Here is a 17,543-nt window from a genome sequence, read left to right on the forward strand (position 1 = left end):
GGGGTCTCCAGTATAAAAGCCGGCTTGGTGACCCACCGAGCCCGCTTGATATGAGCTAGGCAACTCGCTGCTCCACCCCCCTCGCCGCCCGAGGCCGTCAGTACCATCGGCAAGGCTGCAGGCGGGCAAGCCGCCGCTCCAAGCTCGCCCCTGGTGTCGCAACTTGCCGTGCCAAGCCAGCTCGTAGAGGAGTGGCTGTTTGCTCCACTACGGCACGCGGGGGCACCGTGGCTTCCGTGGACACCGCCGTGTCGTCACGCTCCTCCCGCGTCCTGCCAGCGGAGGCGGCCAACACGTATGCGCCCGCCGCCGACACCGAGGAAAACTAGACCATGGGAGTCTTCACGGAAGACCATCGTAGACCCCCGACTCGGCTTCACGGAAGCGGAGGAGCCACTCTTCCCCTCCGGCTGAAGCATGGCCACTCCGATGAGCGGCGCATGCGAACATACGGAAGATATGGCAAAGGCGGAGGCCACGGAGGCCGGCATTAGACAAGTTGAAGTATGTGCGGACGAGCTCCTCTTTTAGTTGAAGTATGTCCAAAATGTAATGAATTTCGTCTGGTTTATATGAAATCAGCCGTCTTTGGTCCATTTAGTTCAAACAGTAATTGAAATGTATGCAGGCAGCGTTGGATGACCGACTCCCGCATTCGTGTCCGCGGACGGATGCTGGAGCAAATTTGTGGGTCAGCGTTGGAGATGCATTAGGGTGTCGAGTTAGGTTTGAGTTTTGTTTAATTGAGTTTTTTAACGCTTGACACTCTTTGCCATAGACACGAGAGACGATGAGGCCTCATGTACTACGCGTTACCAGAACTCCACGATGCTAAAATAGCTTGCGATGTGATTTTATTTATTTTTCTATAGTTGTTTTGTAGTTTGTTGCCTTGGCACTGGTTTTTTTAAGGGGACTTGGTACTTTTCTTGCCAGATATACGATGGCCTTTTGATGTCCTTGAAAAATACTCAGGTTCCTTCCGGCCGGCACGGGCGCGGGCGCGGGCGCCAGCACCGGGGCTGCAACGTGGGTCGGCACACGCATGTCCCCCGGCGCGCGCGCACGCGAGGGGCGGCTGGAGCCGGAGGCCCAGCCCCCGCTCGCGCGGCCGACCAGGCCACCCGACACGCGCGCGGAAGACGGCCGGCATCCGATGACCCGCCCGGTAGCTGATGCTGCCGCTATCGCAGTAGGGCCTCTCTCCTGCTCGCTCCGTTCCACGGTCAAGCGCGTGAGGTCACCGCTCCCCGGCCGGGGCCCCATGCCATGCCAATCAGCAATCAGACACCCACCCCAGTCCACGCTCGCCGACGTCCACGTAACAACAACTCACTCACTCAACGGGGACGCGACAGGAGGAAGGAAAAGAAGAACCAACACCACGCACGCCACATCACCCCCCACCCAACCCAACTCCGATGAGCCACCATCCATCCATCCATCACTCCACAAAAGAAAAGAAAAGGAACCCCGATGGATCAGCCAGCACCATTTTCCTCCGCAAGCGAACAAAGCCCGCCTCAAATAATTGTGTCGAGTGGGAGTAAACTTTTCAATTTTATGTAGCCCCAGTAGACGACCTCCCACTCACGCCGCCCGTCGTCGTCCTCCTCCTCGTCGCGGTCGTAGAGGAGGCCCCTCCGCACAGTACAGTTTCCAAGTGTACCCTCTCGTACTACGTACTTGTCTACCTTCCCGGCCACATCCAGACCAGAGCAACTCCCGACACTGACGACCGCCGAGCGAGGACGGACGGCGAGGCGCGCCTTCCCCGCACCCGCAGCGACCACGGCGACGGAGGCGTAGAAGCTCCTCTCCTGTCTCCTCTGCATACGGTACGCGCTCGTCCTTCTCCTCCAGCTCTTCGCCGCGCACACGCGGGCATCGCCTTTCCCGTGCGACCCTCTTAACATTCTTCCCCCCACTTTTTGCCCCGCTTTTCCTCCGCTCCGCGTGATCCCGATTCGGCCCGACCGGCGGCTCCGCCAATCCGCTGCCTCCGGCGGCTGTTTCATTCCATTCCCTTTCGCCGGGTAAGATTCGATCTGGGCGCGCGCGTCCTCCCATGGCGTCACGGGAGGGGACGACGGCGGAGAAAGAGGCGTGAGACCGACGGCCTTTGAATCCCGCCACAAAAACAATACTGCTACTCCTACTCCACTCGCCACCGTCTGCTTCGGGGCGACGCATCTCGTCGCTTTCCCTCCCCTTTCCTTCCCACCCTGTGAGCGAGCGAGCGGCGTGTCTCGGTCCGCCGCCGCGCTCCCCTCATTCACCCACGCACGTACGGCCAACTGTTCGGCCCATGCCCCGGCCTTTCCCGAACCGACCGGTTGGCCCGCCTTCTCTCCCGCCCTCGTTCGGTAGATTGATTGGTTGATTCCGTGGTGCCCCCCGCCCCCGATACGCACTAGGAATCTGGTAGTGCCCCCGCCCCCGATACGCACAAGGGCAGATTTTTCTCATTCTTCTTGATTTGATTTGCTGTTTTGTTTCTGAGCGTTTCAATCCAACAAACTGATTCAGGTTCGGGCTAACGCCGACGAGGAGGAGGCGATTGGCGGTTGAATCTGGTGGAATGGCGCGCCGGAGTCGACCGCGATGGAGCAGCACGCGCTCCGGGGTCTCAGCGCCGGCGGGGAGGGATCAAATGCAGATCCTCTTCTAGCGTCAGGTTCCCAGATTCCCCGAGTTCTCTGATCCAGTTCTTGCTTGCAACTTCGTGGCCGCCCTACGGTGTTCTCGGATCTGGTTTGCTTGAGATTTCGCGGAGGAGATGGACGAGGACGAGTACTCGTGGGTGCGGCGCACCAAGTTCTCGCACTCCATCGTCAGGTCTAGCTCCGGCAGGTGCTCCTTCGACGAGCAGTTCAGCCGCCGCGCCGTGTCCATACAGAAAGATTTTGATTCAGAGCTCAAGAGCCTGCAGCCGAGGGCCAAAGGGGCGGTCTCAAACCCGGCGAGGCCGGCGATTCCCAGGGCAAAATCGGCGGCTGGCCAGGCAGACCGCAAGCCGAAAGATGTTGTGTTTTCAGATGTTCAGCTGAAACAGCATGGTGCTGTTGGTGATGGCTCACTGAAAGAAACGTCGATGATGCAAGATCGGCGCGAGGTTGGACCGAAGGGAAACGGTCTGAGCTTGAAATCACTGGATATTCCTAATCGGCGTATTGTCCGGGGTTTGAATGATGGAAGCTCAGGCAACACGCTGGAGTTCTCTTTCCACTCGGAGGAGCAAAGCTTGAGGTTGCAGAGGGTGTGCTCTAGCCCAGGTCCTTACTTTGCCAAGGATGCAGGGCTAGCCGGCGATTCCAATCCACGGAGTGTATCATTCAAGGTCGCTGGAGATGGATCAAAGCCGAAGAAAAGAGCGAAATCCCCCATCCCGACACGCGTCATCTCTGACGTTTTCAGGGAGGCGAAAGCTGCCAGTAAGAGGTTCTCCTCTCCACAGCGGCAAAGGAAATCTAGCTCTGTTCGGTTGCTGGATGATAGTCCCCCTTTCGCGTTCTCTTCGACAAGAGCAGCAAGCAAATTGGTAACTAAAAGGGCCTCTTCCTGGCCAAGGAACTCCGAAGCTAGAGTTGCAAAGGTCGCTGCGCTGGATGTACTTGAGAAATGGACGGTCGACCGCTCACAGCTACTCATTGGCCACAGATTTGCATCAGGAGCGTATAGTCGTCTGTTCCACGGAATCTACAAGGAGCAGCCTGTTGCTGTCAAGTTTATCAGGCTACCTGATGATGGTGAAGATCCGGAATTGGCTGCTCGGCTTGAGAAGCAGTTCACTGTCGAAGTTACCATTTTGGCTAGGCTCCAGCATCGTAATGTCATTGAGGTAATGAAATGAATTTCCATATAAGTTTTCTTTTGATGTTTTCTAGCTATCCATTGCCCGTGAGTAGCATTTATTTCTTCATTAGAAAACAGTGCAGTAACCACTATGTCATTTTGCCTTTCTATGTATTCATGGAACTGCCCATACTTGAATTTGGGTATTTTGCGTTGTTGAGTCAGTATGCAGCACAGCTCAAATCATTGAAAGCTGCAACACGCATTATCTTCTGTAGGGCCTCAACTTTGTATTTCTTGTATTTCTTTTAGTAGTGTTTCTGCAAGCATGACTTTGCTGACAGTAGATAATCCAGGGTATTTCTCCCTAATGACATATACAAGGAATATGCTCACTGCAATGCCAAGTATCTTCCCCCCCTGCCACTAAAAAAAAGAAGAAATATCTTCCCCTGGAGATGACAAGTACACGAGTAGGATACTAATCAATGTCTTTGACTTGGACATAACTATCTACTAACTGCTCCCGTACCATCAGTGTAATCAATGCGTCATAGTTGTCAAGCTCATAGCCTGTTTCACTAAAAATAATAAGAAAAATGATTTTATTCGCTTGATATTAGACTACCTGGGCCACCGCAGCTGTATTTGTATCAGTTTTTTATTTAAAACAGCACTGGTAGCATAAGAAAGACAGTATTATTGGACTGTAGCTACATTTTATCATGTTGGCACTCTAGATTTCATCACATACTGTAACAAAGAGTTATGTTTAATCCATTCACAATATTTTGTGCAGCTGGTTGGGGCATGTAGCTCTGCACCTGTCTTCTGTGTCATCACTGAGTTCCTGCCTGGGGGCTCTTTGAGAGCTTATCTGCGCAAGCTGGAGGGCAAGCAACTTCCTTTGGAGAAGATCATCTCCGTTGCCCTGGACATTTCACGTGGTTTGGAATACGTTCATTCGCAAGGGGTAATCCACCGCGACGTGAAGCCTGAGAACATTCTATTCGACGCAGAATGTTGCGCAAAGGTCGTTGATTTTGGAGTAGCTTTTGAAGACGTTTACTGCAACACCATGGAAGATGACCCAGGCACATACAGATGGATGGCGCCGGAGATGTGTAAGCGCAAGCCATATGGTCCGAAAGTCGATGTTTATAGTTTTGGGCTCGTCTTGTGGGAACTGGTTAGTGGTTCGATCCCTTATGAAGAGATGACTCCGCTCCAAGCAGCCTATGCAGTTGTTAATAAGGTATTCGCCCTTCTAATTCACTTATCTTCCAATTTGTTTCCGCCGCAGTGAGGAAATTTCCCAAAGAAACAATCAGTTTACTCTCTTCACAATTCTGCACATGAACTGCTTGTTAACGAAATTCTAATTTCAGAACTTGAGACCAGTTGTTCCTTCGAGCTGCCCGACACCATTGCAACAATTGATGGAGCAATGCTGGTCCGCTCAACCTGAGAAGAGGCCTGAGTTTACTCAGATAGTTAAAACCCTTGAAAATCTCAAGGCGACTCTTGATAGAGATGGAACCATTGAGAAGACCAGCTGCCAGGAAGCAGCTCAGGAGCAAAACAAGAACAGGCTTGCCAACTGGATCCTAAAGCTCTCATATAGCCCACCGGATTTCTCAGGGCCCCCGCCGCCGAAGCTGCTGTGATTGTGTGCCCTCTTCCTCCCAGAACGTGTTATGTGGAGTAGATCACAACTCTGTAAATCAATTTTTCGTTGTATATAAAAACAAACTACACGAGACACACCTTTCTTTTTCTTTACATTATAGATCACAATAAATATTTTCTGGACTCTGTTTTAGAAGAAAAACCATCTCGGAAGAATAGACGAAATCTTGATTGTATGGTAGTATCAGCTAAAACTTGACTTCTGCCATCTATTATTATATGCTGAAATCACAATACAGGAGAAAAGGGTTATATGCTATAAATAAACTCTTACAAAAAATCTTATAATTAAGTAAGTTTGACGACAAGAAGGCTCGTATACTAAGGTTCCCGTCAGTTCGTGGAAACACTTGTAGGTGCAGTAGTGGACCTAGAATCTTAACGCCGGGGTGCCACGGTTTACATATATCGTGTATAATGAACATAATTTCTGCATATCAATTCAAAATTTATGAAAATGACACTATAAATAGTATAAATTGGTTAAAAATCGCCATAGTTGTAACAAAAAGTCAGAAAATAGCACTAAACTGCTAGATCAGTGGTGTTAAGTACATAGTGCAGGTTATCTTGCAATTTTAGAGGGGGTGCCACCATGGCACCCATGAGTCTTGACACCCCCACTAGATCCGCTCTTGTTCCCGTGCCACTCTTTTGCCCTTCTCACCAGTGTCGGAGCGTCGGCGAGACAAACCCGCCCCCCCCCCCCCCTCCTAGATAGTTTTTTTGCCCACATAAGCTTGTATTTCTGTTAATCACTCTACTATTCCTCCAGTTTCTCTGATCATCATATCTTTTTCTATGGTATGCACTCACTTGCCTCCCCCCAACCCCCCCCCCCCCTCTCTCTTAAAAATTGGGTTCACGCTCTGCCACTGCTTCTCATTCGTATTGGTCACTATGGTCGGTGGAATATGCTTTGTTGCTACTATGGTTGCCGCGTTGATATGAGGGCTTCGATGGGGCACTACTTCGTCCGGTGGTAGTTTGTCCCCGCACCATGCCGCCTTCATCTTGGGGCTTGGTGTGTTTTCCCCCATTGTTTCCCCTTTGTTTCAAGAATGTTTTCGGTTGTGGCTGTTTTGGGGGTGGCGCATATAGTGGCCGGTTGGGATTAAGAACGATAGTGACAGTGTCGGAAATAAACAACTACTGAAGAGACAGTTTGAGGCATGCAGCGCGGCAAGGCGTGCCTACGCTTCTAGTTTCATATAGTCCCAATGAGGAACCTATGCCCAAAACACACTCTCTTTTTTCTATGCTAACATCTCTAGAACCAGTCTTCCTCAATAAGAAAACAACATATAACTGCTCAAGAAGTCAAGAGATTTTTCGACGAAGGCTGTTTTTTTATTGACTTGTAATTTAGCATCAGGTGGATACAGCCTCTGCATGTCTAAGATGCACACAACCAATACAAATGCACACAGAAATAATCACGACGATAAAGCAAGAAGTCATACAAGGCCGAAGCTTTGCCTGGGCGGAGAAAAAAAATGAAAGCGATCAAAACGGCGATTGACGAAATAAAACAAAAAAATTGGTACCAGCCATATCATGACAACAAAAAGACTATGAAAAAGGTTCTCCATAACCGATGCCTACGGGAAGGGAATGATGCATTAAACCACCAAAGGCTAGATCGATGGTTTTCACCATGAAGGTCAAGTCTGAGCAAAGCCTCCAACAAGGTAACCATGCAACATCGCGATTGCTAGGCATAACCAATTAGTGTCAGACCTAGGATTTTCACCCTGGAGCTCGTGACATGGTACTCGAGAAGCACCGGCAAATCAAAGTCATCATGTGTTGTCGCCTTCACTTTCCACGGTCTTATGAGCTACATATGAGCACGGTAATGAAGTGACATGCCATGCAAGTTATGATCTTGCACAGGCCGGCGGTAGACGAGGGAGGAAGGCCATCGGTACCACCAAAATTCCTAGTTCGGAATGCTTTGGCAGTCCCGTACTGTCCTCCCAGATGGCAGTCGGTAACAGATATGAACGATCTTATATTTCTTTACGGAGGGAGTATGAGACAACCGATAATCCTAAACACACGGCACCCTTATGAACGTTTCCATACTTCTTCCATCTATCTAAACCGCTCCCCCTGAATTACAGCTGGGGCGGGGTCCCTCCCTCCCTCTTAATCCAATCACATTTTGCCAACTAAAACTAACCCTGTAAAAAAACTCGTAAAGGCCCGTCCGTGTAGCATGACTGATCAGACAACACCATCACACGTTGCCGAGTAATGCTACACGTACAAAAGGATACATACTTTTACATAAAGGTGGGTTTTGATTGGAGATTAAGGAGGAGAAGGGGCCCACCCCCATAAAAATCAGGGGGGGAGAGGTTAGTTAGTTTGAAAAGATCCTAGTTAGCGTGTAAAAGTATGTAAACCTTTGTAGGTTTAGCATTATTGCATGCTGCCTGTTGCCCCGTCGTCCTCGCTTTTGGCAGCAGATCAGACCATACATGATGGAATGAGTCCGCAACGCAACGCAAGGGCAGACCTGTTAAGCTAGTAGAGAAGTTGTCCCGGGCCACAAATCTCCCTACTAAAATTAGACTCATGCATACCCACTAGCTAGCTAGAGATGCTCTATATAAGTACCGACCACTCCTCTAATTCGCTGTATTGAGATACCCAAATCGCAGTGCAGGGGTAGGTCGCCAGAGATCAAACCAAATACAGTTTTCAAATGATTAGTGTCACACATGTTGCACGAAGCACTCCGATCCTGACGGTTTTTACAATTAATGTTGCCATTCGAAAAGAAAAAACAACAAAAGAAACTAAAATTTGGCATCCGAACAAAAAAGTTATCATACTTGACAACCAAACATCCTCGCACCATTAAATTTATCATAAAAGCCATTCAGCTTTGCCATGTGTTGGTGCCACACGTGAGCCATTTATCATCGATTGATCACCTCGGCCGTGGTCGATCGCTGCGTAAGAGACTGCCAAGGACGCAGCTGGGTGGGTTCGTTCACCGGAGCAAAGATCATCGAGGCCAACGCCCCTACCCGAAGCGCTCGGTAAATGAAGCAGCACCTGCATCCTTGGCGGTTTTGATCACCGAGGGAGCAAGCAAAGGCTCCTAGCCTCCTAGTGATTTGCTTACCAGCTAATCTAATCGATCGATGTCGCTGCCGGGGCAGCTCATGACGTACGCGCTTGGAGCCAAATACTGAGAATTCAATTCATAGGTATATATGTTTGTATTTGTGGACCGTGGTAAGTAATTTCGTCGGCCGGCAGTTCACAGGTTGCAGCCATCTCCAGGTGTGAGTGTGATCGATCGCTCACGCGACCTCCACGGCGGTCCGGCCGCCGAAGTCGAGCGTCAGCATGGAGGCCCTGAACCTGCGCTGCTTCTCGCTCTCCGGGGACCCGGCCGCCACGGGGGCACCCGCGCCGGCGCCGGTGGTTGCCAAGAGGCGGTCTGGCGTGCCGAGCCACTTGGCCTCCATGTACCGGCGCTTCCTCCAGGGCGCCATGTGCAGGCTGCTCTCCCGCGCGCACCGCTTCGCGGCGGCGCACATGGCCCCGACCACGGCCCGCAGCTTCTCCGCCCTGCCCACGAACGCCTCCGGGAGCGCGGCCACCAGCGCGCCGTACCCGGCGCCGCCGCGCGCCATGGCGAACTCGGCCCGGAAGCTGGGCTCCACCACCACCCGCACCGCCCTGCCGCTCCTCGTCGGCACCACCACGTCCACGTAGCTGTGCTCCCCCGCGGGGAACTCCGCCGATCGCGCCCACCTGGACCGGCACACGGCGCTGTCGTACCCGGCGTCGCGCAGCCGCCCCGCGACGGACCGGAGCGTGCAGCCCCGGCACCCGCCGCCGGCCGTCGCGCGGGTCGCGCAGGAGGAGCAGACGCCGGCTGCCGCGGTGGCGGCGGAGCGCGCCTGCCCGAGGGCCTCCTCCGTGTCCGCCCGGATCCGGCTCTCCGCCGCGCTCGTCTTGCCCAGCACCTCCTGCACGTACGCATTTGTCACGGCGAGATCAATTTACATGCCCGCGCCCAACAACGGAACAACAACACGCCAACCAGTTCACGGCGGCTCCATTAACTTACATGCAAATGCGAGAGCTGCTCCGCCCAGAACGCGCTGCTCTCGGTGGCGGCGCCACCGCTGGCCCTCTCGTCGTCGCTGCAGTCGCCGTCGCCGACGGTGGCTTCGTCCTCGGGCCACCGCTCCCGCTCGGCCTCCTCGTAGAACCCCAGCACCATGTTCGACAGGCTCATCTCGTCGCCGGCCTCCGCCACAACCATTTCCGTCTCTTCTGATTAGTTGTAAATCTGGTGTGCGTGGCTCACGTTGCTCCGTGGTCAGCTGCAGGCTCCTTCCCGCCGGTTTATATACCCGGAGGCGCGGGGGACGTGGCGAGGCGGCAATGGATGGTACGGTGCTCGCGGGACCCGCGCGGAGTGGATGAGGCAGTTCCAGATGGCGTAGGGCCCCGGTCGGTAGGGATAATTGAACAGCACGATCACACGTCGGTTGATGGCCTTGATCCTCTGCGGACGAACAAATGAGATTTTGTTACATTGAGTAGCAAATGAGATTTTGCAAAGAGCCTTGATGATTCTTTGATCGTTTGCTACACCATGTGTTGACTCAAAGCCTACATGATTTCGATTTGAGTTTTTTGATTGCATCACAAGGGCAAACAAAGGATGTATTTTTGAAGAAGTTTGTGTGGATGATAGATCTTCTATGGAATGTAGTAAAAAAACATTTTTGCTAGAACTCATCTAGATGAGATTTAATTTGGTCTCATTCACCTTTTATAGCCATTGAATGTGATGCTATAAGATGCGTGTGTGCTGACGTGGGGTGTATCCGTTCTTGTTTCGAGGTGAATGAGACCAAATTACGCCTCATCTAGATGAGTTCTAGGTACTCCCGTAAAAAAATCTTAAACATCAATCATATGAGTCAAATGATCAAAATAGAAAATTTCCCTAGGGATTATAATCCTCCAAAAACCCTTTGAATTGAAGAGGCCCTAAACTTGAAGGTGCTTTTTTGATACCAAAACTCTCAAAATGGTTGTTTATCTTTTGTAACTATGTTTTCTACTCTAGTTCAATTGCATTCATGATTTGCTGGCAAATCTGGCTGTGTTGGTTGTTGTTGCACTTCCACGCGCTTCAGAGCTTTTAATGTTGCTGACATTCCATATTTGAATGTGCCATAGGAGGCTTCATGCCTGACAGGAGGACCGCAATCTGTTGGTAAATGTGTGCATTCAGTTGGAGGTTGTCGCCAAGTTTTTTACCCAACATAGATGGTGACCTAGCCTTCATTGGAGTTCCGAGCTGAGTTGTGTGCCTTTTGAGACGAGAGTTGTGTTTTCTTCACATGGCATCGACTTTTAATCATGTGGCTTGTTCTTGCTTTTATTCTTGTACTCTTGTTCATTGTGTGCATCTCGATGCAGATGTTGGAAGTTTGAACTCTTTTGTGAGTGTGTGTATCACCTGTTGTAAAGAATCAATAAAAGGATGCCTTCAAAAAAAGTAAAAAGTGAACGCATAGGTGGTTCTTGTATGATGCTCCTTTACGATGCCATTTCTAAACATGAATCCCTCCATTTGTTCACATGATTCTAGAAACGCAGGAAAGGAAAACAAATCAGGAATTGGATATGAATGCATGCGTAATGGAGGGAGTACAAAGGATTAGAAAATGTAGGAATTTTGCAGACTTGTGTGTTTCGTTAACAAAAATAGAAGAAACGCGAGAATTGTAATAAACATAGTCAAATCAAAGTCAAACCTCATGGAAAGTTAAAATCAGCTTGTTATTATATCTCTAAGTATCTTAGTCTTGTTCTTCGTGTGTAGGAAATTGAAAAAGGAGTTCCAAGTAGATTGTAAAAATCTCGTGTCTTCTCTCTGAAATTGACACAAAGGGTAAAATATTTCCATTTTTCGTTTGCGACATTCCTTTGAACCATAGGCTCGAATAATGCCACCACGGATTTTTTTTCCTATTCTTATGTGTTCCCTCCACTTTTCCTTTGAACCAAAGGAAGCCCAAGAGTTTTTGTTTTGTTTGATTAGTCATCTTGTTAGGGATTTCATATTAGTACTTGTACAAATGTCGATCTTCAAGTATGTGCTCGATGAGTTTTCCTAGACGAGTAGTTTTTCTTTTTTGAGCAAAAGGGGTTTCCCACCGATTTTCATTAAGAAAACCATATATAAAGGCTCACATATGATCTACACACGCACACCAAACTACATCGTATCTAAGTGCTTCACAGACGCAGCCTAGATCACTGGGTACAACTAGAGCCTAGACTGGCTAAGCTACAAACCAGATCACAACCATAACATCTAACTAGTTACTAAGCTCCCAAGAAATCGAGCCTCCTGGTGCATCGTGTGTGAAAAGGGCGAGTGAGCCAATGTCGTCAGCGGATGACCGACGTGGGCTGGCTCGCTTGGCCCAACTTCCTAGCACGAGACGTAACACGATGTCCCCAACTTCTCACGTATGTTCTGCTGATAAAAAAAATCTTCCTCACGTATGTCCTCTCGCGCTTCCTGGCCCTCTTCTCTATCTCCCCAAACGCGGCGCCCGCCGCCGCCTCCAACCCTGCCTGCCTCCCCATCTAATCTCCATCACCAGTCGCCCATCCAGCCCCGCATCGCTAGCAATTACCCGACGGTGCGTCGACCATCCGCATGCTCACGCGCCCCACGACGAACCCTAGCCAACGTTCCTTTTCTCGGGTGGCGCCAGACGGCAGCTGGGGTGAGGATGAGAGCAAGAAGGGGGAGCAGCTTTTGGTGTGTGTGTATGTGGTGGGCGTGGGGGTGGGGGAGCTGGAGTTTGAGATGTGGTGGAAGGTTCAGGTTCAATAGCAACACCCTTAATTTTCTTCCTCCCAACTATGATTGCTGGCACCAATCACACAAACAGCAAGAATTTTTATCTGTATTCGCGACCTTGTTTCCCCTGATTTTGGTGTAAAAGTCGTGCTTTGAGTCCTCTCCTCCAGTTGATGCTTTCACAATCAATTTCTCTCTGCTAATATTTACTAAGTTCAATATTTTTCAGTAGTAGCAACTTAAACTACTGAGTGTACTGTGTGTTTGAGGTCTCGAAGATATGACATGTGGTTGGATTGCTTTTTCCCTTGCGATGTGAGGGTCATTTTCCGTACCATTAATAGTATTACTTAGTAGCATAGCGACTAAGTTTTCAGTATCATTAACATTACTTTGTAACATAGCCACTAAGTGTTGTTCATCAGGATGTCCATGTCCTCAAAACATTGGCGATGCGAGAAAAAAATCATATGCAATATTTTCAGGCCGCAAGAATTTAAATTTATGCTGCAATCTCATTTTATTTTTATTTTCTCATTGGCAATAAGCTGCACGGACCACATGTTAGAGAAAGTAATAACCTTTTTATTTTAAAAAGCTTAGTACCTTTGCGCCTCAATAGTTTGGTTGTAGCTGGATGACTGTATTGTGAACATGTGAAAAAAGCTTTTGCCACTACCTCATGCTAACAGGCAGTCCATAATGGTTATTGTTCAAATAGTGGTGAGGTATATGTATGTGTATTTTTCACACGGTGAAGCCTATATTTTTTTCTAGCCTAATCTAACTTAAAAGTTGGTTCTCTTTTCTGTAGTTGCATTCATACATCAAACATCCATGTTGTCGTGGTTAGTAAATACAGAACCATTTTAAGTGGACCGTGTTTATGCAAAACAGATCTCGCATGCTTGAGGTTATATAATTTTTTCTCTTTACCATTTGATACTCCGAAGTGATCAAATTGACAATGACAAACCACTTTAATATAATTGGCCGCTACACCTTCCTACGCAATGTTAGCATGCTCCGATGCACTTTTTTATACATTCCCCTGCTATAATATGCTACATGTGCTAGCCATTTTTCAACTAGTTGCACTATTCATGCCTACAATATATTTGCACTACTTTTTTATGTAACCCTTGATGCATACTTGAAATCGATCAACATCGGCGAGGAAGGTCAGCTGCCCACTGCTGCTCCATTTCCTTTTCTGAGCACTGCCGCCCTTGAGGAGAGGTCCAGCAGCAATTGTTGCTGCTCCTGCCTTCCTTTGTCATCAAAGGTCTGGTGCCGTCATCTCACCGTAGCTCCCTCCCTACTAGAATTAGAGCAATGCCATCGACCGGTGGTTGCTGCTTCCTCTTCCTTCCCAGCCAGGTGAGTTTCTTCTTTTCCCTTGTCCGATTCTCCCTTCATGAGTTGCTTCCTAGCCTTGTTTTACCATCTCTGTTTCAGACGACTATTTGATTTTGGTGTCCTTTCGTGTTATTCACATAACCCCAATATAGAATTGCATACCAGATAAGACCATGAAGCAACATATATACTCCGGTACCAATTAGCCAGTAGGAAATGCATATAGGTCCACTACAATTGAAAGGTGGATCTATACAGAATAGGATGCATATATTCATGATTATTGGCAGTATTATTGGTTCAGTAGTTCAAGGTCATGTATTTTTTGTCACTGAGAAGACAACAGTAGAATGTTTCATTCATTTGTTGTTCAAATATTTATAGACCAGGTGCTTAATCCCAAGCAATACTTTAATTTTTAGAGCTACTCGCAATTGATCAGGGTTACTGAACCTGATAGGCAGGAGGCACCTGGCGAGCTCATTAATATAATATTTTTCTTCCGAAATATCAGATTGTGTTGGCCTCTTGCCTTATTGGTGGTATAAACAATATTTACGTCATGAATTGTGATTGCATGTAATTCTGTGACCTGACTACCAGGTCATGAAAGCAATTAATTACTGTTCAATTTTTTAATGTGAGAGACAATGCTACCTATTTCATGATCCTTAATGTTTCTTAGGTTTTCTGCATATATCCATTGCATTATTCTAACTATATTTTGCTAAGAAAAAATCTATTGCGACCTGATTTTTGATCATTTTACAAATTGATCTGGTTTTGAACACATATTGATATGTTGTTGCTCTTTCTCCGGGTGGTAGTGTGTCGAGGGCATGGAATCTTCTTGAAGGACCAATATGCTGGGAAACTAATATTCAAACCCCCACAACATCAAAGTCATTCCTGCAGGCCTTGGTTTGTATTGGCAACTTGTCATATGTGTATAATAACATATTTTGAATTTTTATCACTTATTTAAAGTGATCAATTTCCTTTTTTTGCAGTCACATAATAAAGTGGCAAAGTATAACTTGGTTTTAGTTTCGGCTGCAAAACGGATTTATGATGTTCAAGCATTGATGGAGTCATTTATTAGGGAAAGTAGTTCACACTTAAGGGTATGCACAACCAAACCCCATTGGTACTTGTTCAGAATACCGGGAATACAATACTGCTACTAACTTGCATTGCAATGTCTGTGCAACCTTGAATATCAAGATGGTTGTTCAATCGCCTGAGAGTGATATTGTATATGTTGTTGGAATTGCTGGTTCCTCAAAGCTAAATGTTTATGGGTTCTTGCCTCCATAAAACCATTAGTATCTATATGTCGTGGTGTTAGAGTTCTTGCCTCCATGCATTTTTTGTTCTGATATATGCAGCAAAGAAGAGATTATGAAGACGCTTTCCTAGCTTTAGTTGGAATGAACACATTCTATTTGCCTTGTTTGTTGTTTCGGTGCTAGAATCATCTTCTTGCCCCAGCAAAACATGTGGTGGGAGTTGTTATAGCAGGGTATGCTACTCTACAGGGTATTTGATAAAATATTGCTTCTGCTTCTTTTCTAGATTACACTAACAGATTCATACGTATATGAAAGTTAGATTACCGCTTCAAAGAAATTTTTTGCAACAATACTATGACTTATATTGATGTAACAGAATTTTTGAACTTGCTGGTTGAAGCACAGTTTCCACCTATCTTAATGTTGTTTATATTTTATTTGTGTATTCATGCCATCCGATATAGCATGCAAAACCATCGACTTTGTTGTTGTGGTTGCGTACTACCACTGCCATTTTACCATTACTGTAGAAACTGCCTTTTATTGAGGTTTCCATCTGCCAAGACCATTATTGTTAGTATTATGGATTATTTGTATATGACAGTGGAGTTATATTGAATCTTGGTTGGTCAAATCGTTGAGTTGTATGATCTTTTAGATGAAATAATGCAGGTACAAGTCTTAGTTACCTGTATCACAGTTTTGTATTATTTCTTGCAGTTTAATATTGCCATGTTCATCTGGTACAAGGGTTTCGCCCTGAATCCCATGTGGTATTACTCTTTTGATAGTGTTGCTCAGATTTCATTTGCTAAGACGAATTGTTGTAAAAATATTGAATAATGGCCTAATTTGCTGCTGGACATCTTGAAGTAAAAGGTGTTCTCATACCATTATCCTTGAACCCAAAAACACGAAAGACTCACAGAAAATTAACGTTCTTGCCCTAGAAAAGAAGCAGCGGAACTATATATTGTCGAATTAACAAACAACCAATAGAAAAATGAGGGAGAAAACGGCGCGGCAAAGCGTGCGTATGCTTCTAGTACATGGGCATAGCAAGATCTAAGTGCCAACATCACATTTCAGCCCCAAAAAAAATCACATTTTTTTGCGGGAAAATAAAACATCACATTAAAGCAACATTTCCAAAAGAGTTACAAGTTCAATTACCAGCGCCACGAAATGAAGTCTAGATCAGGGCACCAAGCATATACTACCTCCATCCGAAAATACTCATCGCTCAATCCGTTTGAGCGGCAAATATTTCCAGACGGAGCGAGTGCGTAAAACCACGGGTATGGAGTAAAAGCATTGAACTATAGCCAGTAGACCAGCAACAAAAATGGCGCAACAGAGTTTGCTTCATCAAGGCAAAATTATCTTCAGAGCATCACTCCGGGACGCCATCCCCTCGAAGCATTTGCGTGACCTCACTTGCTATTCGTCCTAGTAGCTTTTATACCCCCGCACCAGCTCCCTTTGATTTTCCTTGCTTATTATCCGTAGAATTGACCAAGCATCGATAAAATGACAAGTTACCTGCAAAAAAAGATAAAATGACAAGTTTTACGAAGAATGCCAAACGGGTCAATCATCCTCTTGCGTTCAAAACAACTAGGAGTATCATTTCTGCAAGTCTAGACGGACCTGTTAGAATATGTATAGGATAGTTTCATTTAAATTGTAATCTATCCCTATCTCCTTTCTTTCCTCTCCTTGTTAACCTCCTGTACCAAACCAACCTGAGATCGATCTATCTTGATCTCTTCTTGTACTCCAAGGCATTGCCATTATATATAAACATGCGGCCCGAGACAAAGGGTTCAACGCTTCCAACCCAATTTACATGGTAATCAGAGCATCTTCGTCTTAGATCGAAGATCGCATCTAGCTACCTTCCCGCGGCCGAGATCATGTCTTCCTCCGCAGCCCTATCTTCCACCACGAGCGCGCTTTCCACCTCCATGGCCTCCACCTTCACATCATCATCTAGCAGCAGCTCTATTCCTCTCGGACCGCCCCCACAGGAGAAGCTAACAAGGGGAAACTTCCTCTTATGGAAGGCCGTCGTGCTCCCGCAAATCCGAGGCGCACAAATGGAGCACCACCTTGACGGGAAGAGCCAGGAACCACCAGCCACCCTCACTATCACCAAAGATGGAAAAGACGAACAGGTCGTCAACTTCGCCCGCACCCTCTGGTATGCGCAGCAGCCGCAACTCCAGGGGTATTTGATGGGATCTATTTCCCGTGAGATCCTTGCTCAAGTTGCCACTCTTCAGACGCCAGCAGAGGTCTGGAGCGCCATCAACGCTATGTTCGCCGCCCAGAGCCAGAGTCAGGCCATCAACACCCGCATCGAGCTCACGAACTTGAAGAAAGGTAACATGTCCATGGCAGAATATCTTGGCAAAATTAAAACCCTTACAGATGAAGTTGCATGCTGCACCGGAGTTCCTCTTCCCGATCCAGAGATAGTCTCCAAGATCATGGCTGGCCTTGATCTGGACTACAATCCAGTCGTGTCCGCTCTATCTGCT

At 47.6% G+C, this 17,543-nt stretch overlaps 2 protein-coding genes and 1 long non-coding RNA gene across 5 annotated transcripts; 2 read left to right on the plus strand and 1 right to left on the minus strand.

Annotated features, from left to right (window-relative positions):
• Positions 1–1,472: 1,472 nt before the first annotated feature.
• LOC109741061 (uncharacterized) lies at positions 1,473–5,660 on the plus strand. Of its 3 annotated transcripts, none has more exons than XM_020300133.4 (4): positions 1,473–1,838; positions 2,530–3,841; positions 4,595–5,050; positions 5,184–5,660. In XM_020300133.4, exons 2-4 carry the CDS (start codon positions 2,780–2,782, stop codon positions 5,460–5,462), a joined length of 1,797 nt encoding a protein of 598 aa, XP_020155722.1. In that variant the 5' UTR covers positions 1,473–1,838; positions 2,530–2,779; the 3' UTR covers positions 5,463–5,660. The 3 variants fall into 3 exon arrangements, with proteins under 3 accessions (XP_020155722.1, XP_020155724.1, XP_020155723.1); XM_020300135.4 differs by having other exon boundaries at positions 1,598–2,036; XM_020300134.4 differs by having other exon boundaries at positions 1,716–2,424.
• A 2,510-nt stretch (positions 5,661–8,170) lies between these two features.
• Positions 8,171–9,854, minus strand: LOC109741084 (uncharacterized). The gene is made up of 2 exons (XM_020300161.3): positions 9,581–9,854; positions 8,171–9,479 (listed from the first exon to the last, which is right to left on the minus strand). The coding sequence occupies exons 1-2, from the start codon at positions 9,776–9,778 to the stop codon at positions 8,805–8,807; spliced, it is 873 nt and encodes a 290-aa protein (XP_020155750.1). The 5' UTR covers positions 9,779–9,854; the 3' UTR covers positions 8,171–8,804.
• A 1,474-nt stretch (positions 9,855–11,328) lies between these two features.
• Positions 11,329–15,187, plus strand: LOC120968468 (uncharacterized). The gene is made up of 3 exons (XR_005762982.2): positions 11,329–13,729; positions 14,536–14,629; positions 14,719–15,187. It is a non-coding gene; the product is annotated as an uncharacterized lncRNA (long non-coding RNA).
• The last annotated feature ends 2,356 nt before the right edge of the window (positions 15,188–17,543 follow it).

The sequence above is a fragment of the Aegilops tauschii genome, chromosome 1 (assembly GCF_002575655.3).
Source record: "Aegilops tauschii subsp. strangulata cultivar AL8/78 chromosome 1, Aet v6.0, whole genome shotgun sequence".
NCBI lineage: Eukaryota > Viridiplantae > Streptophyta > Magnoliopsida > Poales > Poaceae > Aegilops > Aegilops tauschii.

What these genes read in the sequence shown, in the direction of transcription:
- LOC109741084 (XM_020300161.3), bottom strand. Translation starts at nt 9,778, where the DNA reads ATGGTTGTGGCGGAGGCCGGCGACGAGATGAGCCTGTCGAACATGGTG. An exon ending in AGCAGCTCTCGCATTTGCAT is followed by an intron (nt 9,480 to 9,580) that starts GTAAGTTAATGG and finishes GCGTACGTGCAG; the next exon opens with GAGGTGCTGGGCAAGACGAG.
- LOC109741061 (XM_020300133.4), top strand. Translation starts at nt 2,780, where the DNA reads ATGGACGAGGACGAGTACTCGTGGGTGCGGCGCACCAAGTTCTCGCAC. An exon ending in AGCATCGTAATGTCATTGAG is followed by an intron (nt 3,842 to 4,594) that starts GTAATGAAATGA and finishes TATTTTGTGCAG; the next exon opens with CTGGTTGGGGCATGTAGCTC. An exon ending in CCTATGCAGTTGTTAATAAG is followed by an intron (nt 5,051 to 5,183) that starts GTATTCGCCCTT and finishes TTCTAATTTCAG; the next exon opens with AACTTGAGACCAGTTGTTCC.